Genomic DNA, 14,205 nt, shown 5'->3' with positions numbered 1-14,205 from the left:
GAAAGTCTGCACTTGCCTTGTAGTTTGTAGTCCATTTCACACTTCGACATGTGGGGCGATTTGACCATCAGCCTCCCGTTTAGTCACACAGCTTCCCTGTTGTTGTGTTTGGGGCAGGACGTCAGCATTAATGCTTTTAACTAAAGAGAAGCTTGCCTGCCTTGCTCTGAAATAAGCATACACATTTGTGTGATGAGTTGGTTTGCATAAATTTTAGAAGTGCTGGAAGCCTTTGTTCCCATTTCAGTGTAGGGAAAAAAAAAAAAAAAGAATCTAATTTATCTGAAGTTTAAAAGTTCTGTAAAACTCATGTCATTCTTTTTGCAGATTTTAATACTCTACATCCTGACTATGGCAAATAGAGAGTAATAGATGAGAGATCTGAATGGTTCTGAATTATAGATTGTGCCTTGCTTCTGTTCTTTTTGGTATCTTTGTCCTTCACTCTCCTTATAACTGTGATAGCTATTCTTTTCTCTGTAAGGGCCAAAGAGAGAGCGAGCCATTGGTTTTGTATGCCACCTGTGCATGTCTCCTTTGATTTTTCCTATATTCTCCTATAGTTATGGAGGTAAAGCCCTCCAAAGATCATGGTTATCTCCCTTACAACTAAACTCAAACTTTGTAAGACTTGCAGTTCGCTTTTCTTTCATCATAAGTCTTCTCCACTCCTTTTGCCATCTTCTTTTCACTTCATTGTAGATCCTTATTATAGATCACATTATTTTTGAACTTCCCATCTTCTTCTCAAGACATTGCACATCTCCACCCTCTGACCTGCTGGCAACACCAACAGTTCAGTCCCTTTTCTCACTACCTCATCTGTGTATTTTCCAAATGGTTTTGAAACAGGGCATTTGTAACCCTAGTGTTGGCCCCAATAATCTTTAGCAACAGGCAAATAGAGAGTTAGAAGGCAGCACATGGAGGTTACACTGCTCCCTTTAGTCTCAGAAGGGTATGTATTTTTAGTGCATGAAGCTCAGTGCATCATTACTGTGAACTATTTATGGATTTTTGTGTGCATATATATATTTTTAAGACATCCTTTGCAGTAATGTGTTCTGACTACTGTTAACATCAGGGGTCCTTATCTCTTTCTGTGTTCCTCTTACGCATTTATTTGATTTCCATTCTTATGGTTTCTTCAGTGTGATTCATACAGGCTTTAGGACTTTCTGGTATGTGTTTAGGTGGTCAGAGAGATGGCTTCTATCTGATCTATTAAAGAAGCATAATGTATTTATCAGAGCTTGATAGAATGAGCAGAAGAAAATTAGTCTTAAGTGATGCTCTCGGGTTGCTCACTGAGCTGATGAAGAAGAATGAGATGTGCTTGGTTAGTTAGTAAATGTAGATTGTTGTATCACTTTGTATATTTTGTTTGTGTGTTGAGGGTAAGAATTCCGTTTTATTTTTACTTGCTTTTTTTTACTGAGGAATATTCCAATATTAGAAACTCTCTCGAATGATGCTGAGCTATTGAGTGAGGAGAATGTTTCACACTACTGGTTAAGAAACATGCTCAATCAATGAGACACACTACAGAAAAGATACAAATGGCATTTTGTGTTTAATCCGCCTGAGACCCCGAAATCTCAGCATTAGTGTTATATTGTATTTTCAGTCTTAAAAGAGGATTGTTAATGCCTCAAAAATTGATGCATGCATAATACATCTGACAGACTTCAGAAGCATTGTGGTGACTTCAGTTAACTGTCCTTGCTGTAGCTCTGCTAAACTACCGTGTTGGGAGCATCACAGGTAGCTTTCTTTATACAGTAGGGAAAATATGTTTGATTGGTGTGAATTGTCTTACAGCTTTCTTCTTATTTCCAGTTGGAAAATTGATTACTCCTTTGGATATTAGAAAAGCCTGTTACAGTACAAGAACTCTCCTTTCTGACTTTCAACAAGCACACTCTAATTCTTCATACGTGTTATTCTTTGTCTTGCATAATTACTAATCGCATCCCCTAAATAATCCATGTCTCAGTGTTGTTCACATGGTTGGGGTCAGCATAAAAATATAAGTTTCCTGATGATACTTTTCTCAAATTTGCTTACTCATTTGCAGCAGGGTCAGATGCTACTGATTAGAATCCCAAGCTTTCTTCTTACCTTCCATTTGGTATAAAATGTACTTCTGTTTTAGCCTATCTCCATCTTAGTTTCATTACATTTTGTGTTGCTTTTATTTTTCATCTTTATTATATTTTACAGTCCATAATAACCTGAGCATTCAAAGCTCTTGGTGCTGTTTGAGCAAATTTCCTTTTACAACAGTTGTGTTTTCTCTCCACAAAATCCCAGCTATACATATTTCTTCTCTTGTTTGGTTATGCAAGTAGGTATATATTCTAGTCCTCTAAACTGTGGTCCATCTTTTCAAGTGTAGCTGTTTAGTAAGCAAAGTGTTTGCCACAAAGTGTTTGTCTTTTCAACTTCCTATTATATTTTGGACTTTTTTTTTTGAAGTACAAAAAATAGAAAAAAAAATATTATGAAGCATTTTTCCCCTCATTTTACCAAGCTGTTTTGTATCATATGCATGGGTTCATCAAATATATTTAAAGCATCCCTCTCTCAATGTTACCTGTGAAATTTTACTACATAACCTGCTTATTGTAGACGACATGGGCTAAGCACAGATCATGCAGTGGAGAAGTTTGTGAAATACATATGTTGTTCTTTGTTTAACCTTTTTTGTTTCTAATCTTCATCCTATGTGGAAGTTATCTTCTTACTAGGATGGGAAAGAAAGCCCATTTAGTCTAATTTATATGTAAAACAATATTTGTTATTGTAGTTCATTTTGTACATCTTACAGGATTTTTTTGTATAGCATTTATATTGGCTACTTTGGCTTAGCTATTTGATTTTCTTTTATAAATGCTTTATTTGCTAAAATGTGCCATCTCATCTGTGCCAAAACTATTTTTAAGTTTTACCTAATGTAAAACCACACTTACATTGTAAATTGCCAGTAAGAAATGCATGAGAAGTCTTCTTCTTACATAAAGGCAACTGTAAGGATAATGGTGTTGCCAAGTGACATGATTTTATCCTAAAATTAGAAATCTTCTTAAAACTTCCTTGTGACTGAATTATTTCTGCTGTTTGCCATGCAGTGTTTTGTCCTTTTCCACCTCTAGAATTATTTACAGAATTGGAGATTCATGTTCATCTAATTAGTGCATATCCCATCTCGCTATAAAATTTGAAGGCAAAAGTTAAGTGAGCTCTTACAGCCTCCATTTCCTGCACCTGAAGGAAGCTGTTGAGACTGAGGGGTACATGATACGTGACTAGAGAATGATGATACGTGACTTTCTGAGAAGCAGCAGAAAAATGCAATTCAATGAACTTGGTGGGAAGGGAAGAACAGAGAATGGAAAAAGTTGTAGCAAGGAAGTCACAGAAGTACAACAAGCAAAGTGAAGGGGTCCAAAGAAGAGGAAGACGTGGCAGAACAGTGTCCATAGGAGTATGAGAAGCAGGACATAAAGTGTAGGACAGTCATCGGAGAGAAGAGCAAAATAATGCAGGAGAAAGTAGGACACAGTTTGTATGCCATTTTTCTTCCAGAAAGCTTTAGGAATATTAAACTCATATCCTTTCCTGTTTTTTGTCCTTTTTGGTCTGTTTTGTCACGTGGTATGTTATATTCTTTGCTAGTTCAATCTGTTAGTATTTTTGCTGAGGTGACATTTTAAATGGATCTGTTTTTATTCCCGGTAGAAAATGTGAATTACTGTTTTTGTGTGGCTGTGGCTGTGCAATATATGCCATGTAGGTCAACTGCCACAGAGAATTTGGCTCGAGCTTTGTCTCCACCCTGCAGGTGGCCCTGGCCAAGCGTGACAGTGCTGATTTGCACACCACTTTGAGAACAGTTACTGCTCTAGATCTTAAATGAGTGAATAATATTAAGATGTTTCTGTACGAGTAGTTCCTGCTAGCTGTTTACCTTTATTTAAGATGTTTGAATTCAACATACATGGTCCTCTTCTGTATCTAAAGATGAATGTCTTTGTTTTCTGCAGCCTTTTCTGTGTCTATTTTCTTTCATTTCTTTGTCTTTTAGTTTTCTTATATACCTCCAGAAACATGGGGGAAGACCACAGTGCATAATGAAGGGTAGACTAACTCATTCCAGAAAAGGAGTTCTAGTTTTGTATTTTTAGAATTGGTAGTGGATCCACAATGACAAAAAGTGTACAAAAACGTATACTAAGTGCGTTGGAAGGCCTGTGCAATAATATGTGGCATATCTGAGAGTAAAACTGGTTGGAGCAGAAGCAGTTTAGAACAAAGAAGGAAGAACCTCTGGCATCTGCAAGCCAGGTGGTTTGGAGTTTGATTATGGTCTTGCAGAGGAGATGAAGTTGCACTTGTAACAACTGGATGATTTAGTTTCAGTGGGTCATTCTTAAGGCCATAAAAAGTAGCATGAAAAGCACGAGCTCACACAAAAAAGGAAAGGAAAAGGGAGAAGCTAAACGAATTTTTCAATCAGAATAACTGACAAAACAGGAAAAGGGAAGAATTCTAAGCCTGAGTTTCATGTTTGTTTTTTTTTATTTGTTTGTTTGCTTTTCAGAATGGCAAATTCTGTACTTGTCACGCTGGATTGACTTCCTCAGATAATTGAAAGGGTTTTTTTGGAAAACTAGCATCTGTCCTAATGCAACATTTTCATAATGAAAGTTAATGAAAACTGACATATATATTGTTTTTTCTTCTGGAGTTGTTCAAATAAAAAGTTATATTAAATATTTCAAAACCCTCTGCAGGCCTCAACTGCAAGAAATGGTTCTTATCAAAGAATGTCTCATCACATACAGTGTCATGGTGAAATAGCTCAGGCATGTACCCACGTGTCCTCACCATTAAAGTGAACAACACCAGATTCTCTAGAAAAGATGCATGAACTAGTAGTAATGAAATACTGAGTAGGTTTCATCAAAATCTGTTAGGTGAAGATGGCCTTAAAATTTGAGGCATGAGAACTTAAATTCTATCTCAAAGTCAAGTTATTGTTCCCTGTTGCAAGTCTAGATATTGCCATCTAGATATTATATGTCAAACCCATTCTTGGAATCTGATGTTCTTGTTTGTTTTCTTTTGTCAAGTTTTAGAGCATATTTGTTGAGAGAAAAAGGATTTCATTTTCAGTGTTGATGACATGAGACGTATTTATTTTTGTTATGAGATGTACTTTTGCTCATTATGCAGCAGAGAGAAGCTCCTCAGTCTATAGATAAAGTATATATACTGGGAAGGTATTTATATAGATAAATATATTATATAGCATATATATATATACTATATAATGTGCCCTTGTGTATATATACCTATATATACACTAAGATTTGTATTTTTCTTTCATACAAAAATCGAGTTCTGTGTATGTCAAAATAGTTCTTCAATCTCAGTGCATGCTGATACACTTCAACATTTCATTCTGTGTTGAGCTATCTGTGAATCTCAGTGAATATCAATAAAGACAAGGAAGTATTTACAGGGAAAAGAAACAGCATGCTGATTAATTCTCATCTTACTTTCCACTTGTTTTGCAGGTCAGACTTCAAAAAACATCAGTTCATCTCCAAGCATAGAGAGCTTGTCTGGAGGACGTGAATTTACAGGATCTCCACCTTTGTCTGCATCAAAAAAGGATTCCTTTTTCAGTACAATCTCCCGTTCTCGTTCCCAAAGCAAGACTATGAGCAGAAAAGAGTCTGTGAGTTCTTTAACTTTTTAAACTATTTTAATGTCACACTGCATTACTTGTTAGAGCCAATCATTTCTCTCATTCATTAAGCACTTGTACTTGAAAATGTTTCCCTCAGCTCAAATTAACAGCAAAAGCAGAAATAAGCTATTTAAACTGTTTCTGTTGAGTAACATCTCCATTATGGATTCCATCCCATAATCCTACTTGAGCTGAAACTGTGAAAGTGCCTTATGCCTTTGAGAAAGAGAAAAGAACTCCTGCAAGTTACTTTGCTTTGTTAGACTTTTGGTGTAACCCTGAAGTTAATAAACAGTTCAGTGGGGAGCATGAATGCTCAGCAGATCCAAACATGTCCATCTGTTATCCCTGAAATTCTTTAATACATACGAGATTTCCCAGTGTCTGTAGCATCTGTAGTCTGTAGTCACAGTTTCATTTCTCACACAGCCCTGACCTTCCATTTGGCCACAAGACATTTTTTATTTAAACAGAATATTTTCATCCAAGAAAATCAGTTTGAATTAATCATAGGTGTGTTCCAAAGAAATTCTCATCCAGTCAGTGATATTTTAGGAGCACTAATTTGGTAAATCTCATATGCCTTGGAGCAGGAGGATTCTTGTTTATTTTACATAACCGCTCCCCATTGGCTTTCTGCTGATTAGAACCCAGCTAGCATAGACAGAAAAAGTTGGGTTTTTTGCGAGATGAAGGCAGGTTTTTTTCTCTCTTCCATTTTTATCAACGTATGTTCATATAACTTCCCATTGATTTCAACAAAAATGAATTGTAATAGCAACATTCCTGTACTGCAGCATTCTTCAGGTATTCAGAAATCTTAGAAACAGAGCTAAATTCAGCGCAAAAATTAATCTGAATATCTCATCATTCCTTAAGCAGCAGAAACGTTATTAATAGTCACATTATATTTTCAATTTGATACTTAAAATGTTTTAATTAAATGCATAACTTTGCACATCCTTTTTTTTTTAGTTTTTATGCAAAAAAAAATAAGGTTTAATTCTTGTTCTGCATTCTTCATTGATGCCTAAAGAAAAATTGTGCATTGTAGTTAGTTAACAAGAAGCCTTAATTTTGGGTTGTATTCATTTAAGATACATCAGAATGAATTTAAAGCTAAAACCAACTCTATATCTTTCTGCTTGTCCTTAAGAGTTGAAGAAAAATAAATATACCAATATTAAAGTTCTCCTTTTATTCAGCTCAATAAGATCTAAATCCAAATTTTGTTTACAACTTTTATCCCAGCCAGGGCTTAGGTTTTTTGCACTTCAGTAGAGTTTAAGAATAATTCCTCCTCAGTCCTCTAATAGGAGACAGAAGAATTTTTCATAACACTCAGAGTCAATTAGAGTCTATTAATGATCAATACATTTTCAGATAAATAATTTCCCGTATTAGTGAAATTTTATTTATCTTTATCAAGGATTTTGAACAAAGATACTAATTGGAACACATTTGTAGTCCTTATGATAATTTTCAACAGATTGGTAACCGTGATAATCTAAGCTGAGCACTGATTTGTAAAGACATTGTTTGAACTGTGATAAACTTTACATTGTACCCTTGAATGACTGAACAGCTAGGAAAGGTTTTAGGCTGCCAAAATCTATGTCTCCTTGTGTTTGTTTCTGACTGACTTTTGATATAGGAAAAAAAAATAAATTATAGCAGCTCTGATAGGAAAAGGTTTGTTTAAATCTATTCTTTAATTCTTTAAGATTATGTTGTAGTTTATATTTTCCTGTAAATTTCGTGATTTCTAGTGTTCTATTTAAAGAAAACCCCAAAGAGTTCTCATCCTAAGGTCCAGAAATAGTTGCATCAGGATTCTCCAGTCTTATGGTTGCTTCCTATACAGCTGTTTTCTAAAGGGAAAAAAAAAAGAAAAAGAAAAAAAAAAAAACTTGAAAATATAATGGCTTCACATTTTCATTTTATTTATAAAAACTGAGCTGTTTTACATTTTTACATTTTTCTCTAATAATCACTGAGATTATATTACTTAGCATTGCGGAAATTACCTTTGTTGGAACATGGCCATGCATCGATCACTTTTCATAAAGATGCTTTTAAAAGCAGTCATTCTGTTTGTAATGGATGAAGAAGAATCTATTTCCCCTTCATCTTTGTAATTCTAATTAATGTCCTTCTCAAGGAAAAAGTAGGAGTGGAATGCATACATAAAAACATGTCCTTCAACGTGGAATTAAAAAAGGTGATTCCCACATACCAGAGGAGATTCCTGTGGCATTGTCAAAGGATGAACGGGAAAGTCATCATCACCCGTATCACAGGTCCGGTTCTGGACTCCCCCGTATAAGGGAGATGTGGACACACTGGAGGTTGTCCAACAAAGGGCCGCAAAGATGATGAAGGGACTGGAGCACTGTGCGGGTGACCAAGCACTGGAACAGGTTGCCCAGAGATGTTGAGTCTCCCTCACTGGAGATGTTCAAAAGCCACATGGACGTGGTCCTGTGCACCCAGCTGTAGATGGCCCTGTGTGAGCAGGGGATTAGACCAGCTGACCTCCAGAGGTCCCTTCCACCCTCAACCGTTCTGTGATTTTGTGACAGGATAAACTGGAATAAGACTTGTCTAAATTCTTTCTTTCCCAAAGTCTGTCCAACAAGTTGGACTTTCTTTGGAAGAGTTATAGTCATAATACTTAACTTGATTCATTGCCTCCAGGAACAGGATGTCTCCATTTCTCTTATTAAGGACTTAATAAGATATTAACATTTGTGTTATATTTAGTCTTCTGGATTTTTTTTCCCTCTCAAATCCAACGATCAATTGAATGACATTTTTACTGCTGTTGACAGAAACAGATGTCCCCAGCTTTATTTAGTTAAGGAAGTGAATATATAGCCTCAGGGCTGAATGCACAATATCAGATCATACTTTGGCAACCGATGGCAGCCTGATGTTATTCACGTTATTACTGAGAAGCATTAAGCTGTGTGCTAATGTGAGACCCTCCAAAAGTGTTTAAAAGGTTGTTTTTTTATGTGCTCAGCAGTGAAATACCTCTCTTCCTCCTTACTGCTTTCTAATAGGTTGCAATTTCTGGAGCCTCCTTCCCACAAATAAGAACAGGAACGTAGTAATATACGTTCAGTGCCCATTATCTTCTGGCTGGGTCAATCTAGCTGGAATAAAGTTCCAGAAAATTTCCACTCATAGCCTGCTTGCTGCCCCCTCCCTTTCAGCAGAGTTGGGAAACTGGGTGCATTTGTGGGTCATTTATTTGTGATTATGTTATATTCAGTACCCCAGCAAACATCAAGGACGGTCTCTTTTCAGCAAACAGAAAAGCTGATTAGACCTTGATTTTGGCAAATATGGTTGGCTGGTTTCAGTTTCTGGCAGAAAATTTTGTAAATTGCTTTCAGCCATAGAGATGTGCCGACTGTTTTTAAAAACTTTCACAAAACAAAAGTAGGATAGAGATATTTTTAACTGAAAAGAAGATTTTCATTTAGATAAATTGTATATTTTAATAATTTCTAAATTAAAGGTCTCAAGTTAAGAAAAATAAAATGATCCATTTGGAAAATGTGTTAATTAAAGAATTCCAAAGAAGGACACATTTCTAAGGAAAATCTGGAGAAGTTTATTTTCTTTACTAAAACAGTTTACAAACATGGTCAAACAGAATCCTCATTTTTAGCAAAAAAATCCTGAACAAAGTGTCATCCATTATGCTGTTTTTGATTGCACAGACTTTTTAATTAAATTAAATTTGACAACATATGCTATTGTCCCCACAAGCAGGTAGAAACAACTGTTACTGTCTGTGATTCACATTGCAGGTTTATCTGATTTGAAGTTAGTTATGAGTACACCTACAGATCAGAAAATTAATGGATGCCATCATTTTTAATTAAGTAGGCATCTGCTTTACTGATTTTGGAGCCTCGTTTAAGCATACAAGCTTGACGGTTTTGCTCAAGTAGAGGTAGTATAAGAAAATCAAAGGGATAATAAACGAAACGCTAAAGAACCGCACATAAAAACTCATGGATGCAAAACTGCATTTGAAGAAGAGCATACCTTTTGTATGATGTATAACACATCTTGGAGACATCTTTTATTCCCATATCTCTTTTCCTTGACTATTGTTTTTTAAATCTCTTTGTAAAGGCTTTAAGCAAAATATTTGTCAGTCCATACTTAATCATGATGAACATTGTTCAAAAATGTAAATGCTATGATGAAATGTCTTTTTTTAGTTAAGCATCATGAAGTGTTCCCTGAACACATAAGTGTCTGCGTACAACACCCAATTTCTTGGTCAGTGTGTATCAGGCCTAAAGTTAAAGGCATGATGATTGTTTCTCAGTGCCTTAGATTTAATGAACTTCAATGCCTTAACATTTTACTTCAATTAATGTTATGGAGCACATGCTTTTTTTTTTCTTTTGTTTTGATGTGACAGACCAATTCTGACACATGAAAATTGTAATTTAGTACTTCAGTTCATCTAATTTTAGAGATGGGTGAAAAGAATAGTAAATCTGAGGTGCTGCCATGTCACATGAGCACAGTTCATAGAAAAACCTCTGAGATACTTTGGAAGTATGATGCTTTTCTCAGTTTCCTTCCTCAGGCACCCACAATATGCTGTGACTCAAGTAAAAGAGCTGAAAACAATGCAAGGGAAAATAAGCTGCCTTTTAAAGTTTTTCATTAGAAATACTTGCAAGTTTCATATGATTTAGTAAAAAGACAGCTGTATGCATGAGTGGCAGCTTTGAATTCTAATGCTCCTTATCTTTTTTGGAGTGATTCATTTCAGGGAAAAGAAACTGTACTGTGATAAAAGCAGAAAGTTAATTGCTTAGGAAAAAAAAAAAAAAGAAAAAAAAAAAGATGAATAAAAATCCAAGTGGCTCAGCAGTGCTTTTTTGTCATATTATGAGCAATAAGTATGTATACAGAACAGATCTGCGGGGCCATTTGGAAGATTTTTTAAATGTCAGTGTAAACTGTTGTCTTTCTCTGGTACCAGAGATTCAGATACGTGCAGCTGAATTAGACTTACCAGTAACTTCTGCATAGAAGCAAATTAAAATTATATAATTGGAAAGAAGGCACTAAGAGGTTTTTAAATTATTGGACAGCCCTGTGTAACTGTCAAGGAAATTTTGAAAAATATCAAAATCTTGAATTATTTAGAATATAAACAGCATTTAAAGAAGGATTAAAGTGACGTAGGAACCAAGAAACATGAACATTAGCTCCTCAGCAGTCATGTTACCAGCAGCACTGCAGGTACAAGAATTTGCTCTGTGCCTGCTCTTTCCACCCACCAATCATAAAGTTAATGTTTCAGCATCCCGGTGACAAAGGGAAACTCATCTGAGGATCTATACTGGTGGCTTGAGCTGCCCTTTTACTCCCTTTAAATGGAAATCTCTTCCCTTCATCTTGCTCTTTTAAGATGACAGCACAAAAGTACTGTCCAGTTCTGTGAAGATCTCTGAGATCTGTACTGAACTCTCAATAAAAGCATCGACATCTCTCTAAATCAAACTGTCGTTTTAGTTGTTTGGGCTTTTTGACTGCAAATGAATTGTGAAATGAATTGTAGGTATGCATTTAAATATAGAATAGCTTGATTTTTGTTTTGTCTGTTTGGTTAAATGAAATCTTTTCCTATAAAAAGAACAGAACTTCTACTTCTGCTCTTTTAACAACGTAGTATAAATGTTTACACTGGCATCTTTTTATTGTCACTGCATAATCACTATACTTAAGATTTACCTTCGTTAAACTCAGAGTTCTAAAAGCCCTAAATAATAATATCCTGATCTGGCCTTTATCCTGAATCATGACAGGAGTCACATCAAAGGTCAAATACATCCAGCCTGAATAGAGAAGGGTTTAGTGAAACTTTTTTGCAGCTGATGTCTAAAAGAATTTTAACTGAAGATGAGTTGAAAAGAAGGTGTACTGTAAGAGTCCTTCATAAATGATTGTGTGCATGTTAAACTGTGTGTATGTTAAAATACTTATTCAAAAAGGTAAATTAAGAAGCATAATTATGTATGTATATTGTACTTAATTGACTATTTCATTCAACCAAAAACTTCAGTAACCTAATATTGAAACATGGAATATGAACTTTATTCATTGTAGAATATCTGTTTATTCATCATTCCATATCCATATCCATTCAAGAATACTTAAAAGTGTATTTCAAAATTCAGAAGATATTTTGCTTTTTTTTGCCTCTGTTCACGTTTGTCTTACATTTGCCGTGGTAGGCCTATGCAGTCTTAAAGGCCAGATAGGCAGAAAGCCACCCAGCTGTGATACCAACCAATAATGGAGGAAATGAAGTTCTCATTTGCTTATGTGTTTATTTATAGATATTTCCAAAATGCTTACAATCATACCATTTAAATTAATATCTCAGTTTTATTACTTATGCAGAAATACTGCCATACGATTGTGAACAACATAAACAGCAACACTGACAGAAACCTTTTATCAGTATTTCTGTTCAAAGGAATAATTTCTATTTCCTTACAGCTCTTCCTGATGTATTATTACCTGTTCACTTATCAAGTGAAGTACTACAGATTTTCTTAGTTGTTCAGTGCCCACCCATGCACAATCAGTTATGCAAGTTTTGTTATATTCCATATATCTTCCAGCATTTTATGGATCTTGTTGTTAAACTGTCTCTCTGCAGTCCCACAGGGCAGTGCCAGCAATCACAAGTCCCTCAAGTCTTACATTTGCTTGAAAAAGAGTTTTCTTTCCATCCTCTATTTCTTTGTCCCTAGGTAAGAGTTTTCATTTAGGTATGCTCAACTTCCTCCGTCTTCCTGGTAAGGAGAGGATATCTGAGCATAGGAGTAGCATACTTTAAAGAGGAAAATATGCCCAGGTTAGATGAATACAAGTCCTGCTCGTACACCAGCCATGCATGTGCTGGTTTCCAGCTCTGCAACAGTGAGGCTGGTGCACCTGGAAGCAGCTTCAGTAAGATACTCACCGTTGGAAGCTGCTTTGGGAAACATCCAAGCCAGTAGTCCTTTGCCACTAACATTTCTGGGCAAGGTGAAGCATGGCACACTAAGCTGACTCCAACAGAGCGATCCTGGCAAATAGGCTTTGAATTGTTTAAGATGTAAATTCAACAGCAGGGCCTGGTGGGTAGAAGCTGTGAACCAAAGTTTCAGCTAGTTTCAGGATTTTAATTGAAATTAAATAGATCTATCAGAGGGCATAAGAGATCATCTGGGACTACATCTTTTGCTTTTTTTCCAAATGTCACTATATGTAGATATTTTAGCTTTGTTTTAAAAGAAAATAAATCATATACATAAATAATTATAAATTAACAATGAAATAAATATTTCCCTTCAGTCACTAATCATTTTGGTGGACATTATAAATTAATATTTTTATCGTGCTGTCCCAATATGGGCTGTTGACTGGTCTGCTCCGTGCTAATATATTCCAAACGGATCCACTTTTTCATAAAGCTACAGATACATAGTGCATAGAAATACACATATATGTATTTCACACATCTTCAATTTTAAAGACAGTAAGAAATATGTATTTTTTCTTCCATTTGAGAAGCGAGAGTCTCCTTGGACAACGATAATTCTACTGTTAGAAATTTGAGTGTTGGAAGAAAGAGTTCCTGACTATACTGAATCAGGGTTGCATTGCTTTCAGGGTTTGGGTTCTTGTTTTTTTTCGTTCTCTGTTTTATGTTTCTTTTTGAAGAACAGAAAGGCTGATTTATTTATTTATTTATCGTTATATTTATCATTTAATCATTTACCAATAATTAGTTGTTTCTATTTACATGCACAGAGCTTGGGAAAAGCATTGTATGATGCCATGCCTTTCTGTGTTATTAGTGAAAGCACATAGAGGAAAGTCAGGATAGGACTACTGCCCAAAAACATACGACTTTTCGGTTGGATGCCTTCTTGCGTTTTAATTTATTGGCAAATCTATCTTTATCTCATCCTAGTTGAACATCTCTATCTGTATTATAAAATTTCTTTCTTGGTTTTGATACTTACTTTCAATCAGAGCCCTCTGAACAAAAGAATCTGATATTTTTTTTCAGTGTTGGTACATAACCCGATTTAAATTAGCTCCTAGCAGTCACACTGAATATTTCAGTGACCTTTCTTATGTCCTTCATTTTAGTTTCTTATTTTTGTCAGTCACATTTCCTCACCCCCTTCTGACATATGTTGTCACCGAGATATCATCACTAAGGACTATGAAGTGACAGTTCAGTTTCAGGTTCTCAACTAGGCAATTGTGCTCCTGAACTTACTTTTTTGAGCAGAAGGGGATGCATCATGCCCTGAAGTGTTTTAACTTTGACAGCACTATGTTTTGATCTAGAATTCTAGGATTACTTTTTACCTAATTCACTCGTGCTTGCTCTTATGACC

The 14,205-nt window shown here is 35.5% G+C and overlaps 1 protein-coding gene across 6 annotated transcripts in view; it reads left to right on the top strand.

Moving 5' to 3' along the window:
* The window catches only part of TBC1D5 (TBC1 domain family member 5), a 320,762-nt gene that overhangs the window by 270,636 nt on the left and 35,921 nt on the right, over window positions 1-14,205 (top strand). For all 6 annotated transcript variants that reach the window (XM_080583485.1, XM_080583486.1, XM_080583487.1 and 3 more), the window contains one exon: window positions 5,583-5,746. In XM_080583485.1, the coding sequence (XP_080439611.1) occupies window positions 5,583-5,746 (164 nt within the window). The remainder of the gene's footprint in view (window positions 1-5,582; window positions 5,747-14,205) is intronic.

Source organism: Anser brachyrhynchus (genome assembly GCF_964034855.1).
Source record: "Anser brachyrhynchus genome assembly, chromosome: 2".
Taxonomy (NCBI): domain Eukaryota; kingdom Metazoa; phylum Chordata; class Aves; order Anseriformes; family Anatidae; genus Anser; species Anser brachyrhynchus.
The sequence above is the reverse complement of the archived record's forward strand: the minus strand, read 5'-3'. Positions and strand labels throughout refer to the sequence as shown.